The 19038-nt window shown below is 43.7% G+C and overlaps 2 protein-coding genes across 2 annotated transcripts; both read left to right on the top strand.

Annotated features, from left to right (window-relative positions):
* The first annotated feature begins 5420 nt into the window (after positions 1–5420).
* agtr1b (angiotensin II receptor, type 1b) lies at positions 5421–11723 on the top strand. Its single transcript, XM_061093981.1, has 2 exons — positions 5421–5502; positions 9682–11723. Exon 2 carries the CDS (start codon positions 9790–9792, stop codon positions 10876–10878), a length of 1089 nt encoding a protein of 362 aa, XP_060949964.1. The 5' UTR covers positions 5421–5502; positions 9682–9789; the 3' UTR covers positions 10879–11723.
* Positions 11724–12041: 318 nt separating this feature from the next.
* Positions 12042–17468, top strand: cpb1 (carboxypeptidase B1 (tissue)). The gene is made up of 11 exons (XM_061093881.1): positions 12042–12106; positions 13070–13145; positions 13441–13565; positions 13659–13758; positions 13849–13950; positions 14035–14139; positions 14225–14335; positions 14472–14562; positions 15110–15312; positions 16749–16833; positions 17098–17468. The coding sequence occupies exons 1-11, from the start codon at positions 12042–12044 to the stop codon at positions 17283–17285; spliced, it is 1251 nt and encodes a 416-aa protein (XP_060949864.1). The 3' UTR covers positions 17286–17468.
* Positions 17469–19038: the final 1570 nt, after the last annotated feature.

Here is a 19038-nt window from a genome sequence, read left to right as displayed (position 1 = left end):
CCATTAAATAAAATATGTTATTAAAAAAAAAAGGTTGTTCTGGTGGCTTACCAAAGTCCAGTCTCCATTATCTACACTAAAACAATGTAATTAAATAAAAACACATTATTTTAAAGTTCAATTTATAGCCTTGTATAGCCAGATGTGGAACTTGGCTCCCCCAGTGAAGTCAATCCTAAACATAAGGCTCATATGTTCTTAACACTTTAATAACTGCAGAAGTTTAGAAGAACTATTTGTGAGTGAGGTGGCAGATACAGCTGATAAATACCTAAATTATCATCAATTTTCATGACTACATGTTGTTCTCCACATACCAAGGGTGTGTCAATATATGGTATATATTTGTAGGTATTGATTTAGTTTTTTAAAATATATAAAATTATGTTTCCCCTGTCTTTAGGGCTTGGAGGGAGAAATGAGTAGTTCTGTGCCCAAGTGACAAGACATGGATTCGTGAGAATACAGAGTTCATCTCTGGCATCTACACTCTGACCTCATCAATCTCTGCAAGTATTCACCAAGTTCAGCAAAGCAGGGTGGGGGTGGGGGGGAAGATAATAATAATAAACATTCCTCGTCACGGCAACACATGGTATATATGAACAGCTTCACACAGTGTATACTGTATTAACAGCAAGATATTAAAATGACGAACAGCGGCTGCTGCAGACAGTTTTCTCAGCAGTTTTTCGAGTTAGCAAATAATCAGAAAAGCAATGCACAGACAAATCACTTAGAAAATGTTATTCAGCAGCATTAAGAGTGTTTGACCCCCAGGACATGTTTGTAAACTGACTGCAACCAGACAGTGTTGCAACTGCTTCAACCACAAACAGGAAAAGAAGCATGAGGAGAAGAGTTTAGTAAGAAAAAATAAAAAAAGCAAGCCGTCACATTAAGCCGTTTTCAGACATGACCTGAGGAGTCCTGAGAACTGGATACAGAGTTTACCCTCCATCGGACACTCAGACATTCATGTTACCATCTGTATCTCCAACGGAGAAATTGTGGAGAATCTCCAAAGTTCGGCTCATGTCTGAAAGCAGCTTTATTGCAATGAGAGAGAAAATCCATTGACATAGTGTCGAAATTATCAGAAATATTAGTTACGTGCCGGGAAAAATCACATGAACGCCACCTCAACTTTGATATATTCATTACAAAAATTCATAATTTTACAATTATCTCTAAATAGAACTTTTAGCGTGAAATAACAAACGTTAGGTTCTTGACAAATGTAAGTCAAGCACCAAATACCAAACCTTTTAGCCAAAACAGAGGATTTTATGATTTTTCATAAGCCTGTCACACTCTATCCTTTTTCTCCGATCGTTGTCGTAATACTCATATTGAAAAGAGCTATCAATCTGTTCCAACGCTCTAAACACATACATACACTGTTTGTCAGTGACGTCCATGTTTTTTTTCGCAGTGTGACTTGAAAGTGTGTGTGAAAACCCTTGAACACACTTGTAATCAGAAAGGCGACTTCACAACTCGAAAGTTCAGCAGCAGCAAAGACACACAAACACAAACAGAGCAAAAACAGATAAACTAATCACAAAATGCTAGCACAGCAGCAGGCCCCTACCTCACTGAGGAGAAGCAGGAGCTAACATCAGGAGACGTCCTCCTCAGCTCCGAGGTTCAGGTTTGAAGCCGACGAGAAGAAAACGACAACGAAGAAGCAACAAATATCCGATATTTACTGGAGCGACGGAGATGAGGACGACGTCAGGTGAGCTAACTCATGATGTGATACAGACACAAGGAGCTAGCTAACAGCTGTTGGCATCACCTGCTTCCCGTTACTGTCATTGCGAGAATAAGGGCGGGGCTAAAGTTTAAATTTACCGCCTAACGTACAAAAGCGCGTTCAGTTACTTGTGAAGCAATGCTAGCTGGAAGAGTATTAGGGCCAAGCTAACAAAATGATTGTGGCTCTGAGGGAGGCCAGGAAGTTTTTTTTTGCCATTTTGTCGAAATGTTTGAGAATCAAGTCAAAATGTTGATGATTAAGTTGAAATGTTAAAGAATTACATAGAAATGTTTGAGATTAAAGTCAGAATGTTTAGAATGGAGTTTTAATGTTTGAGACAAAATTTGAAATGGCGAGAAGTAAATCAATATGAATGACAATCAAGTTAAAATGTTTGACAATTGAGTTGAAATGTACGAAAAACATAGTTGACTTTATCTTCACGTTTTGGCCTATTCACTAAATATTAGACCCTTCAGCTCTTTCGTAGCCTAAACTTGCTTCACAGCATTATTTTGTAACCACGTATCAACTTACTCTGATTTCTTTGCTTGTTTCTGTCTCTTGCGTGTTGTCGTTCCATTTGATTCACGGAGCCAGCGAGTGTTTTTGTGAAACATAAATCCCTGTGGATCAATGAAAGAACTTTGGCAATACCTAAAAAGGTCATGTTGAACCGACCCTCTTCCTCTGCATGTATTATAGCCTGTCAAACACAGGTGTATCTAATAACCTTGAAAAACTTTCATGTCTGCATTTTATTTGGGAACAATGAGGATTAGACAAAGGAAATGTGGGCATGCTTATTCTATTCAAACATGGCAGCAAATCCTAAAATATGAAAAAACACCGACAGTTTGGGCAACGTTGAATTTTGAAACAAATGAGCAACATGTGATGCAAGAAAAACGTTCCCCACAAGATGATTTTATTTTAATCAAATTCAGCCCGGCCCCTAGTCACTAGTTAAAATGCAATGGATTCACACATGGGTCTTTTGATGGAAACCATGCAGCCCTGCAGACCTGTAAACACGTCAAATATATTTATAGGCGTATTAAGATGACACAGCAGTCAGCGCTGGTCAGCGGTTTACAGTCCGAGCTCCAGACCTCACAGAGGATTGTCTTTCAGCAGGTGGTTGTGTGTCGGTTTGGCATTTTAGCGCCTGTGTTGTCGTGGTGTAAAAAAGGTGCATCCTTTCCTGCAGAGCTGTGTGCTACCAGTAATTACCCCAGTCATCAATTCATTCTACTACAGCTTAAGTGCTAACACAGCTAATCTCATTAGCGGGATTTGATTAGCGAGAACATCCCCCCCCCCGATCACAGCTCCGGGGTATGAGCACTTGAGATGAGGCCTTGTCCTTTTTCTGGCCTTACTCGCCCAGAAATGATGTATTACCTAATAGTTGATAAATGACCATATCACTCGGACTCTGACATCAGATTCCAAAATGTTGCAACACATAAATACTCTTGGAATAGCTACGTTTGTGTTTTTCTAGAGTGAATTATGGAGTTCATTTTCAGGACATGGAGTTTTTTTCACTTTGTAAACCAAAACCTGAAATAAACACCACCCATCCATTCTGAGCAGGTACAGTCTCAAAGGAAATGTCATTTCCCAACTATTCTTCTCCCTCCCCACATCTCCATTTTTCAAATTGTCAACATCTGTTTCTGCTTGTACCCGAGGAGTGTGAATCAATGTTGTAGTGCCGGGTGTTGCAACAACATCCTGTCCCTACAGGGAATTATCTGTTTTGTGGAAAACACAGAGGCAAAGGTTGATACATAACTCTCCTCACTTCCTGAGAGGTCTCGTGGCTCAGATATAGATTGTTGATTATTCTCGTGGTGGCGGGAGCGAGGCCGTGCGAATGATATGACACCAGACAGATTTTCATTGCTGTGACAGGATATGCAATAAGAAAACATTTGCCTAATGGATGATTCTTATCATTCACAGTAATTGAAGACGTAATGGAGCAGGATCATAATCTCCTGGAGGTGTAAATGGCTCTGTTGCCGTGCAAAGTGAGTTACTCTCCTCCTCGACCTGCCCCTCCCGGAGCAATGACACAAATAAAGAGTGAGCAGCACTCTGGTCACTCTGGTGCATGTCATGGATGTTCAGAAAGTTTGCCAGATCCTTGTACCTGTTGCCTTTTGACCCCGTCTGACCTCCGGGAGGCTCGGAGCCATAGAGAGCTCGGTAAATGTGATCATTCTCAAATGACTCGGTCACACCTGACTGAGCAAAAGCCACCAAACAGGACCTCCACTCGGCCTCGAGTGTTTGTTTTTCCTTTCTTTCCTCGTTTGTCTTCATCCCAGGTGATGGCTTTCTTCACCGTCAACACTGCGGACACTGAAACTGAGGGGATTTAGGGGATGACAGCCGGGCCGCCTCATCCATCACTATCCGTCTCCGTGACAGCTGCAAGAGAGGTGAGGATGTGACCCACTTCTCAACACTGTCAGGACCTTGAGAAAGAAAAGAATAGTGAGCGACACGTGACTTTAGCACCAAACTGTGTGTGATGGATGTTTGACGTTTTCCAAAAATAGCGATGCCTTCTGGTAACAGCCGCTTTTCACAACCGCAGAGCACGAACGCTTGGAATACCTCCCTTTCCACGCCGATCAAATTCTTTAATCACACATCAGATTATTCTTTTTATTAACATTCAGCAGCAAGGGCCTCAGTCACACTTAAATAGTCGGGACAAAGAGAGCTTGACCACGGGGAGTTGTCACACACACACACACACATTCACTCACTCCTAACAATACATCCACCTTGACAAATGAGTGACAACTGAATCACACGCTGGAAAACGGGAAATAAGCGCAAACTCCACGCTCCACCCTCCCGGTCCCCCCCTGTCACGTCGCCCCCCCCCCCCCTGATGGACCCCGATCCGAGCCAAGGGCGAGCTGGAGGCAGCTATTAATACAGTGTGTCGACAGGCCCAATCACAATCAGAGCCTGGACGTCCCTTTCATGCTGTGCAGACGACAAGGGACAGGGGACTGTCCTGGGATGAGAGATGATACTGGTGGAAGCAGAGGGGTGCTGGAGATAATAAAAGTAAAGTTGAGCAAAGTGCGATGTGCGAGCGTGTGTGTGTGTGTTTGTGTTTGGTTACATAAACTGCGTCGCTGAATTAAAAGCACTCAAAGAGTTGTGCAGAACACAGGCCCAGATTTGGCACTTTAATCAGCCTTACCTGTCAAGAGCAGCAATACAGTTTAAATGAAAGAGAGAGTGTGTGTGATCAAAAGCAGACGTTAATAGAGGGAGAGAGAGGAGAAATTGTACTCTGGTAGAAGGAGGAGGAGAGGACGAGATGTACTATTGTGTAAGATCTTGTGTGAGTTTGTGTATGTTTGTGTGTGTGTGTATGTGCAGACCAGTCCAGAGAGAATTGGGCCGGGACAATACGTAGCTGACTCCCTCCAGTATAATTCATTCATAATTGTGTTGTGTGTGTGTGTGTGTGTGTGTGGGAGAGAGAGAGAAAGCGTAGTACGAGTGGGTGGGTGAGAGTGTGGTTGTGTGTGTGTGTGTGTGAGAGAGAGTGGGTTTGTGTGTCAGACGGTATTCCTGCTCGTCTCGCTCCACCAGTTAAGTTAAATCAGAGGCGGTCACTGGCACGCTGCGGTGGTCTCTCTGTCTCCCTCTCTCTCTCTCTGCTCCGAGAGCATCAGCAGCCTCCTGGTTCAGCACCACAGGTAAGACCACACGTTACTTTCATCTGAGGAAATTGAACTTATTTCTTATCACTATACGTATGTTTTATTTTAGACATCTCGAAAATGTTTCTGTAGTTATTTATCTCGTAATTTCTTTGCTTTAAAATCACTGCTATGATCTCAGGTAGCCACACTTGCAGGGAATGAAAGCCAAAACCTTAAAAAATTCCATGTTACAGATGGATTCTGCGACTTGTCCGCTGCCACCTGTTGTTGCTGTTTGTTCAACTTGTTCATGTGCAAGTCCTGTGTGTGCAGAGCCTTTAAAGCAGCTACTGTGGCAGTGCAGCAGCGAAGGGTAGAACCCTCTGGTCAGTGCCCAATGTATGAAGAGAGGGATGAAGCTCTGAGCAAATAGTTCTTCTCTCTAAAATGACCTGGTCTTGTATGGCTACAAATAACTGGATCCACTTCCTGATAAACACTTGCTCTGCGCTATTCAAAAATCCTCGCTGATGAAAAACGTAATCCCCGAGACGGACGGGGAAAATGGGAGAAAGTGAAGAGGGCAGTGGAATAACAGGGTCGGGAAAGCTGGGGAACCGAAATTGAATTTTCAGCCTCATCAGTGTGAGAGACTGTTGAAGAAAAGAGAAATGATTCGTGATATTAGGGATTAAACACGTCGAGAACGAGAAGGAAGAAATCACTGCTGACAACATGCTCGTTAACCAAGAGTTATTTATGTGTTTCACTTTTAGAGGAGCTTATTTTCCCCACTATGAGTTAATATGTTCTGTTATTGCTGTGGGGGGGAAAGTGCAGAGGGCACGATTCCTAAAATGCATCACAGGAAACGAGGGGAAAGGCTTCACGCACAGACGTCGCCTCTGTTTAATTGTGCAAGTCACATGAAAGTGGAGTGTTGTAAACAGAAAAATGCAGTTATGGTGTCGGAAGCCAATGTTTCCATTATCTCCTCTCCTGCAGGACACTGTCACTCTCTCTCTCTCTGTCACACACAGACACACACTTAATATACACGTGTGAAATCTATAGATGTTTAATGAGAAGTGTGTTCCTGCTCCTGTTTCCTTTTCTTAGAGGGAGTCACTTCAGCTAAAGAGTTTTTTGAAGTAGGAAACTTGACCGACAGCAACTTCACTTAACTGCTGTGGTGCCAGGCAATTGAGAAATGTGCAACTTCTTTTAAAAATGCAACAAACAACACACTTCTCTTATAAAATATATAGATATACCACATAAGTGTGTGTTTGTCTGAAGCCAATATTTATATTAGCTCCTCTGCAGGACACAAACACACTTAATATAAATATGTGTGTGTTTATTCTAAAGGACAAGTTTGGCAGTTTGCCGCATTCTTAAAACAAATTGCAGTTTCCTTAATTGCGTGGCACCACAACACTTTGGTGAAGTTGCAGCCGATCAAGTTTCCTACAAGCTGCAGTGACTCCCTGTAAGATGAGACAGGAGGAAGTGAGATGCAGGAGGCCACACATGAGGCGCTCCACACTCTCAGGTAGCCATATTAAACCTCTACAGGGAGTGAGTGAGAAATTAAGTTTGTTGATGTTGGGGTAGATAGGTGTTAAATCTGTAATCCAGTAACTGGTCAGAAGATACAGGAAACTAAAGGTCCGGTTCAAAGCAGAACGCGGTGTTGACCTAAAGGCCTAAATGGCCAAATAATCATGAGGCGGGCGGCTATGGTTGTGTGTTCCCAGTAAGATGAACCTCACTTTATAATGGGTTGATATAAATCATTAACTCCATCAACCAGCAGTCTGAGTGGCTCTCTCTCCGGGCAGCCAGATGGTGGTGCTCATGTCGGAGCCGTCAGGTGCTCGGGCCGCAGATAGCTCTGTTGATGGGAACTCAGACTCGCCCGGGCTGTCACTGCCATCTTTTCTATATTGTTTCTTCTTATTTTTTTATGAAATCCCAGGAAGTGGCTGTTTTTAAAAACCCCGGCGAGGGATTATTGCTGGAATGTTGCTTCTGCAGCGTCACTGAGGACTGAGCCACCGCTCGGCTGCAGAAAGACTCCCTGTACTTCCTTCTAGACGAGATCTTATTCATTGTGTTTGCCGACAGCTCGGGTCCATTGTCTTGTCCGAGAGGATGCAGCTTGGCCCGCGGCCCTTGTGGAGTTACCTTCCTGTTTGTGGTCACTCAGGGTTTATGGCTGTCGCTCAGTAATGTGCCAGTATATCGCTCACCGGACGAAATCACCTGCTTCTGCGTCACCTTCTGCCTGTGCCACCTCACCTTTATTACCGGGCTCACTTACATGTATAGGGACAGCAATAACTTTCAGCCGTGTTTATACTCACTCACACACATCCTCTCGCCTCGAGCATCTCCCTCATGGAAAAATACTGGCCGGATAAAATGCCAAACCTTTCCAATATTGGTAAAAGGCATGCAGCGTCCATTTTTTTGCCATATTTCCATTTGGGGTCACCAGACGTCTTCCATAGCGAATAGATTTTCTCAAATCCTCAAATCGCGATACGTGTTTTGTCGCTCTCGCCGGCTTGGTTTTAATTTACAGCCACCCACTGTTATAATCCTTAAAGAACGAAAACACACACGTACGGCAAATCTAAGCAGTGACATCTGTGTTGGTGCTTTACCCCCGTACACCTTCTGCACTCGGGCCTGTGCAGGAAACTCTCAGAGATATTTCATTATTGTGTTGCCCTTGGCACCCACACATCTTCCACACTCAACAAGCCCCACATCTGCAACCGATACGGCTGTTGCTTTAGTGCAGCGAAGGTTTTTTTCTTTTGTTTTAAAGAATTCATCCACTGTAACCTGGTGGAAAATGAGGAGATCTCAGACTTGGAGATAAAATAGTTCTAGTGGAGGGGCTCAGACTGTCCTAATGCCAACCAGAGGGCGGAGGAATGCAGCCAGGCAAGTCTTTTAAAAACGTATTCGTGCAGTCAGATCTCTGGTAAAAGGTAAAAAGCAACTTTTCAATATTGTCTAAATAAATATATATCTTCCCTATAAGTTGAACACGATGAATCCACTGTAAAGGAAGCGAGGCACATCCTGACGTTAGGATGCCATCTTGTGGCTGGACTTCTCCTCAGTTTAGTCAGAGTGGTGATCAGGATTTCTATTTCTATTCAAATCAAATAACATCAAATAAAATATAAAACTCAATTTCCAGCTACCTGCTCTAAAAACAGCCCATAATATGTTGTTGTATAACATGCACGTCCATTTCCGAGCTCCGCTTTCAAAGCATGTTTCCTTTGGTATTTTAATATGATCACAAGTGTGTTTTAATTTTCAAGTAATTAGTGACTTTGCAGCAACAGCAACATTATACACGAGGCTTATGCTAATATTATTACATCAGCCGCGCTAATGATGCTCACTAAGCTGTTCTATTAAAGATAAAGACGCTAAACAAAGGGGAGAATTTCTTTTCCCTTTTTTTCTTCTCCCCCCCCATTTCACATTCAGCTCATACAAATGAACCAAACACTCGCCCTGAGGCGTGTTTTCCTCAGCACGCAGGTTTTATTTTCTCACAGAGCAAAGTTTCCACGGAGCCGAATCCCTGCTGTCCTGTTTGTTTAGGTGTGTGCTGATTAGAAGTTCTCACGCTGGGTACAATGTATCTCCGCACACCGAGGGTTTGAAACGTGACATGTCTTTTTTACAGTGACTGGAGCCTCAACCCGCTCTTTTTTCGCTTTCCTCCCCCACTACCTCTGTGTTTAATGGCGTTGTTATCCAAGCACGCACTTTGCCACGCTGCCTTCATTAACGCAGGTCATAACACGAGGCATAAACGTTCTCCTTCCGGGTGCTGACGGTCCAGCCAGATGGACGGGCCATTTGACAAAACACTGTACAATTTTACTGTTGCCGTTCATTAGCCAGAGAGACGATTTAAAGAAGACGCCAGCGCGCACTCTGTCTGAATAATGACGCTTCAAAGTGCATTTTTTGGAATATTGAATAACATGCAACATCTGTTTTTCATGGCTTCTTATTTTACAGAAATAACATAAAGCGTCAGGACGGCTTTAATGTGCAGGTCTTTAATGAGCTGGTGTAGGACGAGCACTTTCATGGGTGCTCGTGTGGATTAGCGTTTATGGGCCGTGCCAGCGGTAACGACTGCTCCTCTCCTAGACTACCTGTGACATTTTTGTTGTGTTTCTTTTATAGGACTCGCTGAGGCCCTCGCCCAAGGCCTGTATCAGTCGCCACAGACGCACCCTGCTGACACGGCCCTCTGTTTCAAAAGTCCCAGGGTCTGGCACTAAAAAGGGAAAAATGCCGAATAAAACTGGAGCAGCGACGGGCGGCATAGATCTGGCGTGCGCATTAACCGGAAACCACAAGTTCTTCTTCGTCCTGATACCCATCGTCTATGGCTGTATCTTTGTCATTGGCATTGTTGGGAACAGCATGGTGGTGGCTGTCATCTACTGTTACATGAAGCTCAAGACCGTGGCCCACATATTTGTCCTTAACCTTGCGGTTTCTGACCTCACCTTCCTCATCACTTTGCCCATGTGGGCCACCTTCGCCGCCAGGGGCTATCACTGGCCCTTTGGAGGATTCCTGTGCAAGGCCACTGCCGGGCTGGCGATTTTTAACCTGTACACCAGCATCTTCTTCCTCACGGCGCTCAGCATCGACCGGTACCTCGCCATCGTGCACCCGGTGCGATCCCGCAGGTTCCGCACTGTGGTGTACGCACGGATCACCTGTGTGGTGGTCTGGCTCTTTGCCTTTGTGCTCAGCGTGCCCACAGCTCTCACCAGGGACGTCTACAACATCACGGACCCTAACACGACGGTGTGTGGCACTCTGCACAAAAACAATGGAACCCTACCGCTGAAGGAGCTCCTGCTCACCATCAGCCTCATGAAAAGCTTGCTGGGCTTCCTGGTGCCCTTCATCATCCTCATCACCTGCTACTGCCTGATTGGTCGAGCGCTGGTTGGGGCGAGACACATCCAGAAGAGCTCCCGGTCCCGGGACGACGAGGTCCTGCGCATGCTCGCCGCGGCTGTCCTGGCCTTCTTCCTGTGCTGGGCGCCCCATCAGGTTTTCCACTTCATGCAGGTGCTCACCCAGCTGATGCTTGGGAAAAACTGTGTCCTCTTGGAAATCATTGACACGGCCATGCCCTTCACTATCTGCATCGCCTACTTCAACAGCTGCGTCAACCCAATCGTGTACGGCTTTGTGGGGCAAAACTTTCGCAAGAACTTACTGCGGCTGCTGCACTGCTCGCCACGGGGGCCGCACGGGCCTCACCCGAGCATCAGCTCCAAGATGAGCGCCCTGTCCTTCCGGGCCTCAGAGGCGCTGAGTCTTACAGCCAAAAGCAAGGCCTCCACTGACGTTAAGTGATACAAAAAACAATGGAAAAACAAAAGAAAGTGGGTTCAACTTCACTCTCCCTGCTCTTTTGGTCTTTTGTTGAGAGTCAAGGGATGGAGACATTCCATGTTTTTAAAGCCCCCAACTGTATTAACAAGCACTGAACTACGGAGAACGGCTGTAAAGTTGTAATCATGCCCCCTCTGAGTACAACCCCACCGACACTTGTCACATCCATGCAGGCGAACGTTTCTGTCAGTGTCACAGAGAAAAGAAAAAGAAAACTGTAGAAAACCATACAGATAATTCCCCTGCTAGAAAAAATCTATACATGATTAGAGATTGCTTTTGCCATTATTTATGTATAAGATATGTATGTACTGCAGGATTCCGTCACCATTATACCTTGAGGATACAGTGAAGTAGCATATTGTGCAGTGATAACCATTCTGTGTGCTCCTCAGGGCCTCAAACCATCTGACACGTTATCTTGCGCTCACCACTCGTGCATGTTCTGCCAGCAGTTGTGTACATGGAACAATTTGAACTGTGTCGCAAAGAACATGATGTAAAATCCTCCCGGCTGTTAACATATTCGACAACTTGTGCCTATGTGTTATATAGTACTGTTAGATCATGTGATCTGTGTGACGCTGTATGATAAGTGTTTATAACTGCCTGTAATGCTGTTTCCATGTAACACACATTGTATGAATAAGAGTGGTACACACACACACACACACAAACACACACGCACACACACACTCCATGTTGGGTGATCAATGTCAATATCTATGGTGATTGTATTTGTCATATTTAAACATGTTGATAGATTTTTTTTTCTACTCTGTAAGTGTACAGTTTGTGAATATACGAATAAAATAAAAGAATCTGAAAAAAAAAAGACCTGAACTGATTATTTTTGATCGAGAATAAGAAAAACGAATGGCTTTTGCTCCTTGTTTTCCAAAAAAGTGCCTCTCGCATCAATGAATCATTGACTATGCATCATGCCCCCCCCCCAGTTCCTCCACCTAACACCTAAAAATAACAGGTGCACATTACGGGGGATAGGGTGGGGAGGGCGGGGGGTGTATAACACGTTGCAGCATCACAGATGGGGATTGGTGGACGGGCGACAGGTCGGGGGGTTATAAGAAGCGTCCGGGGTCCGGACCGACCTCACTCCCAACATGAAGGTCCTCCTGCTCCTTGGATTGGTGGCCGTGGCCCTGTGTGAAAACACTCGCTTCGAGGGGTAAACTATGAATTCTGCAATTTATTCTCTTGTATGAAACTATGACTGTAATATCAAGTTTGAAAGGCTGATTGTGCCTCTTTTTAGCTCTGTGTACTACACACAGGGTGTATCATCACCTGCTGGCTGTGTATCATAGTGGTAGACTCAGTTTAAATGCCATTACCTTATTAATCAAAACTATGTAAATGTTAATATTTATGCACATTGCCAAACTAAATCCAAGCAAGACTGTATTTAACTTTTTAACATTGGTCCTATCAGCTGTGAGGAGGCCTTCCACCTGACAGCTGTAACTTTGTACAATTCTTATGAACTTATGTATGGCAGTTCAGAGGGGGAATTTAGCATTTTCAAAATAAAGCAAATAAGACTTATTAGGGTTATACTCTGTATATAGAATATGGATGTATGAATTCCTAGTGAAAGATAAAACCAAAATAATGGAATAAATCTCCACAGTCCATTTCCCTCTTGTGACATTTTTACAGGTTTTTGACTCACAGACAAACTAGACAAACTAGTTCCGAGCTGTATTTAACATTTAACATTGGTCCCATAAGCTGAGAGGAGGCCTTCCACCTGACAGCTGTAACTTTGTAAGATTTATAAGAAATTACTTATTGTAGTTCAGAGGGGGAATTTAGCATTTTCAAAATAAAGCAAAGAAATTGTTATTAGGGTCAGACTCTTAAAGAATGTGGAGATAAAAATTCTTAGTTTAAGAAAAAAACTCTTTTAAAACAAGACTTTTTAAAACATGACTTGCTTTGGTGGCTCCTTTGGCAGCGGCGCTCGTCTTAAAGCTAATTGAATAAATATCCACAGTCTATTGTGACATTTTTACAGGTTTTTGACTCACAGTATTGTCATAGTATTATTTTACTATTACCTGTAATAAAAAAAACATCACTCCTGTGTCTCCTGTTCTGTGTGTGTGATCCTTGTCTTGATCTTCCCCAGTGAGAAGGTGTTCCGTCTGAAGCCCGTGCTTGACGAGCATGTGACGCTCATTAAGGAACTGGCTGAGAGCATCGAGGTACCTGTCATGCTTTCACACACTCACCCCCCCAACCTTAACAGCTGCTATCCTCACTCACTGCAGGGGTTACACCGGTCCGCTAATGGTGCTGGAAGGAGAAACTGGACTCACATTCTCCTAATTTATTCGATTGCATGATTTAAAATGTCCATACATGCTTAGATCCAATAATCCCTCTGGTATTTTGACATTTAATTCGTCTTTCAGTTTGTCACATGAGAGGATGAGGTGCTGTGACTTAGATTCCATCGTTTCAATGTGTTCAAGTGTTTGACTTTGGCGCCATCCGCAGGTCGACTTCTGGAGGCCCGAGAGCGCTAAGCTGGTGACCATCGACATTGATGTGGACATCCGCGTGCCTTCCATCTACCTGGATATGGTTTACACCCTCCTGCAGCAGAGTGACATGGAGATTGAGTAGGTCACAACAAATAAACCATCTAGGTTTTACATATTGCATAGATAGAGTAAGAAATCTAGGGTTCTGACACTGTTCTAATCCCTCATCAGGGTCCTTATTGAGGATCTGCAGTCTGCCGTTGAAGCTGAGGCTGACCTGAAGCCCTCTCCCAGATCCCACAGCTACACCAAGTACAACAGCTTCGACAAAGTATGAAGCGGAAACGTTCTCAGCCAAAATGTTGACCCATGATGTTTAGTTATTTTCTTATTTCTTATTCGTCCGGCTTTTCAATTTCAGGTCCAGTCCTGGATCAACTCCATCTCCTCCTCCAACTCCGACCTCATCAGCAAGCAGGTGATCGGAAACAGCTACGAGGGTCGTCCCATGACTGTTCTCAAGGTATGTCGGGCACAACACAATGATACCTTTCTAACTTTTACGTGTTATTGCATCTAAGGCATGTTTCGTGATTGCGTTTCGCAGCTCGGGAAGAAGTCCAGCTCCACCAAGCCCGCTATCTTCATGGACTGTGGCATCCACGCCAGAGAGTGGATCTCTCCTGCCTTCTGCCAGTGGTTTGTCAAGGAGGTAGGGAGGACACGTGGACATGGCGAGCACTTATCCAGATGTTTCCTCTGGTTACAACTTAAACCTTTTTCCCAATCCTCCTCAGGCTCTGTCCACCTACGGCAGTGATTCTCAGATGACCAGCCTGCTCAACAACATGGATGTCTATGTCCTGCCTGTCTTCAATGTTGATGGCTATGACTACACCCACAAGAGCGTATGTTCCAATTGCAAGCGCATATATATTTATAGTTCAGCCCAACGGAAGCTGTACTGTATTGTTGTCTTAGAGAATCTGTTGATTTGTTAGTTTTCAAGACTAAATGCGTATTTTATCCACTTGGGAACTTCAGAACAGGATGTGGAGGAAAACTCGTTCCAGGAAATCTGGATCCAGCTGCATTGGAGCCGATCCCAACAGGAACTTCGACGCTGGCTGGTGCTGTAAGTGTAACATATACAAAGCTATATCTTATTAGGGAGTGTTGCATTGACATAAAGTGGGAGTTCCTAAAATGCAGTTTGGTTATATCTTTGACTTGAATGACACTCAATTAATCCACACAAAAATCCACACACTTATAAGAATCAGTCCCTTAAATATGCCACACGTATTTCATCAAGAATCCATAAAATTATTTCCTGAGAATATTGTGAAAATGTTGAAAAATGCCATGTTAAATAAAGTGATTTAAAAAAAAAAGGTCCTGGATCAGCCCCCTGTTCCAGATCTGGACCAAAGTTTAAAGGGGTCTTTCCTGACTGATTTCACATCAAATTTCATGTTAATCTGTTGAGCAGTCTTAACGTAATAATCATACTTGCAAACAAACAAACACACAAGACAACCAACAAAAAACAGACACACGTATTTTTCAAACTCAACCCCTCTGGTTTGTTGCTTTCTGTTACAAACCTATCGTCCCAATCAGAAACCCGGAGAACCCTGACGAAATGTACTCTTTTGCAACGATGCCTTTTTTAATTTCAGCCATGGGAGCCTCAAACAACCCCTGCAGCGACACCTTCTGCGGCTACTCCCCTGAGTCCGAGATCGAGGTCCAGAACGTTGCCAACTTCATCCGCAGGAACAGGTCCATCTTCAAGGCCTACCTCACCGTCCACTCCTACTCCCAGCTGCTGCTCTTCCCCTACTCCTACTCCTACCAGCTGGCAGCGGACCACAGCGAGCTGGTACGTCTCCACTGAACACAGCGGCTGTGTAAACTAACATGCCTGGTCGGTCACAATGAATATATAATTATTCATCAGGACTGTGTCACATGCATCACTATAGTGAGCAGCTCTGTACAGCTGTGGTGGAAGTGTTTACATCTGGAATGCAATAAGAACAGATTTACAGCAGATCACACGTAGGTGTATTTTAATTTTAGATGAATCTGTCTCCTCATATTGTATAAACAGAGAAATATCAACAGCATCAATATAAATATATATATTGATTATACTGACAAAAGACTTGGAAATCATACATTTTTTCATTTTTGTAAAAGTAAGATTATGTATACATAATTTGTTTATTTACTTATATTATTTAAAATATATACTACAACTACTAATAATACTAATACTAATACTAATACTTTTTATTTGTAAAGCCCTCTTATCAATTCCCAGACCCGTTTTTTTTAGAATTAAAAAACAGATACAACAAATACCTAGATATATATATTATACTAATAACCACACAATGAAATATAAGTTTCACATCATAAAGCATGTGTGAAATGAAGCACTTAATTGGATGCAGACTTAAAGCGTTGAAAGTGTCTTTATCAAAGGGCGCATGTTCATCTTGATTAAAAAAATATCAGCTAATCAGAACTTACTTATTTCAATTAAATATTCAATGTGTTCTTTGAATCGTTTCTAACCCCCCCAGCACCAAGGTGTTTCCAAAAGCTGAAGCAGGAATTCAGCCCATTACGACTCTTATCTAAAGGACACACTTAGCTGCTGCAAATCATTTACTCCTCTGCTCTAATGCCTGGTTCTCGTGGCTCTCTCACCTCTCACTGGGGCGTCCGAGGGCTGCGTAGTTAACACTCACACCCCTGCTCCGGCTCCCTCACACCAACTCAGGCATGATCACATGTCTCTGCCGCTCTATTATTCCAATTACTCACTTGTAATTGTCTACGCTCTCTGTCCTGACACATCACAGAATAAAACTAAAAAAAAACTAAAAAAGAACTCTGGGGATACGTCATAACTCATCTGTGCGTCCAGAAATATAATTTCCTGCTTGTGCATCTCTCTGAAGGTTTCATTTCCTGCCTAAACTCACTGAAGCTTTTTACTATTTTGCTGTAAACATGTTTTTGTTTGAAGCAGAGCAATGCATGGCGAATGCGGCTGTTGCTCAACTCATTACATCCAGGTGTTCTGCTTGGTCTGGTATGAGCCGCATCTGATAGTCGCTCACGTTAGATGTTGCCCGGTAACTGATGCTTGTTCTCTGAAGCTCTCAGGGGCCAATAAATTCAGGAGTTCAACGGTTTTATATTCACCAAAGTGTTCTGCAGCATGTATACAAATATATCCAGATTTTATACTGTCAAAACCCTGGTGATTGCTTTTGATATGTGTGTTTTCTCTCTGCTTTGTAGATGAAGGTTGCTGAGGGAGCCTCTGCTGCCCTGCGCAGTCTGTACGGCACCCGCTACACCAGTGGACCTGGTGCCACCACCATCTGTAAGTACAACTGCATGACTCTCCTCGGGGAAATATTGTATTGAAAGGAACCTTGATCGTCTATTTTCACCTCTGCTATTATGCATTCTGATGTGTTCACGATACACGCACCCTTTGTTGCCTCAGAGGAAATCAGGAGCCAAGGCTTTTTCCAGCAAACAAAGGATTTTTTGGCCCCCGATTTGCATAAAAACGCACCCAGGCTGACCCAAGCCATCAGCATGTCCCACTCTGAATAATCCCTCTCTGCTTGTCTGCCCTCAGACCCTGCTGCTGGAGGCTCCGACGACTGGGCTTATGACCTGGGAGTGAAATATTCCTACACCTTCGAGTTGCGTGACACTGGTCGTTATGGCTTCCTGCTGCCCGAGTCTCAGATCAAGCCCACATGTGAGGAGACCATGCTGGCCGTCAAGTACATCGCCGCCTACGTGCAGAAGAACCTCTATTAGGGAGCCGAACTGCCAGGACCCCTGCCAACTCAGCTCCTCTGTACCAGCCCCCAGCCCCATCCAAGCTCTCAGCCAATCTCCAGCCCGTATCCATGGATACGGCCACCACCCGCCATGTTTCCTCGCTGTGCTTGACAGAATGTCAAGATGAGTGCAAACAATAAAATCAATGATCCATCCCCACATGCTGAATCTAATTTTTTTCATGTGTATATGACAGCGTAGTGTCTGGTGGAGTGAGAATGAAAATATGCAACAAAACAATGAAAGTTACACCTCATCACAAAAAGGCCCGAAAACTGCTCTGCTGAATTTACTGAAAATGATAATAATTTACTTCAGAAAATATTTCACGGTCTGGAAAATTATAGTGAGCCACTGAAATTTAACCAAGCAATGTGGCCATGGAACAGTCAATGTCGAAGATTTAAACGAGTCAGTGCTTCGAGAAACAAAAGGCTCCGCCAATTTACTGTATCAGCCCCTTTGAACCCCGGTGATCCCTCTTGTTCAGCTGGCTCGGTTCCAGTGGTGGATGCTGGCCGGGCGGGGGATCAGCCTTCAAGGATCGTGGTCCAGCAGCACAGTGTGTGACGACCACAGAGCACGCCTTGGCAGCGTATCCACTCTACCAAGCATCTGCTTGACTGGAGAAAATAAAGGAGCCAAAGATCAGCAGGGAGTTTAACTGCAGCGGCTCAGAGTCGTGAGGCAGAAGGCAGCAAAGTGAAGTTCAGGGACTGTTTATTTTATTTTATTTTATGACGAATGCAACTCAGTAAAATCTGGAAGTTAAAACAAATTACAATCCTAACAAATATTTATTCTATATGTATTTAAAATACCAGTGTGTGGGATTTAGTGGCAACTAGTGGTGAGGTTGCAGATGGAAACCAACTGAACCTGCAGTCATAAGTTAAAGGTCTTCTTGAGATCCAGTTGCCTGTTTGGTTTGTCCACTCTGGGCTACTGTAGAAACATGGTGGTGTCACACATAGATATCATATATAAACACTAGATGTCTCGGCCGCGTTGCCGGCCAACAGAGTCTAACGTCACCACATGGCGGCCATCTTGCTGCAGGCGGCTTGCTCACCCATAACATTGTGTTGTAGTGGTGCGTACTTTTTAAATAACCATAACTTGCTAAATTTTCAACCGATTTTTAAACTGTTTGGTTTGTTATAAACGTCAGAGATGTAGCTATGACAGTGCATACTTATGAATAATTATGTTATTTTTCTAAACAATTTAATAATTTATGCAGTGTCATAACTACATCTCTGACGTTTATAACAAACCAAACAGTTTAAAAATCGGTTGAAAATTGAGGAAGTTATGGTTATTTAAAAAGTACGCACCACTACAACACAATGTTATGGGTGAGCGAGCCGCCTGCAGCAAGATGGCCGCCATGTGGTGATGTTCGACTCCATTGGCCGAGACATCTAGCCTTATATATGTCTATGTTCTTGGGATCCAGTTGCCTGTTTGGTTTGTCCACTCTGGGCTACAGTAGAAACATGGTGGTGTCACATGTCAGCCTTCATGGAAGAGGACTTGCACTTGATGGAGATAGAAAGGCTCGTTCTAAAGTAACCCAAACAAAATGAACCTTGTGTACAAATGAAAATAACACTATGTAATGTTTATGGATAGAGATCCTACACACTGGACCTTCAAAGTACAGCTATGTCCATCCATCCTTTATCTATGACACGTTTCCTTGACCTGAGGGTCACGAGGGGAGCTG

This window comes from Limanda limanda, chromosome 20 (assembly GCF_963576545.1).
Source record: "Limanda limanda chromosome 20, fLimLim1.1, whole genome shotgun sequence".
NCBI classification, from domain to species: Eukaryota; Metazoa; Chordata; class Actinopteri; order Pleuronectiformes; family Pleuronectidae; genus Limanda; species Limanda limanda.
This window is presented reverse-complemented; position numbering and strand designations above follow the sequence as displayed.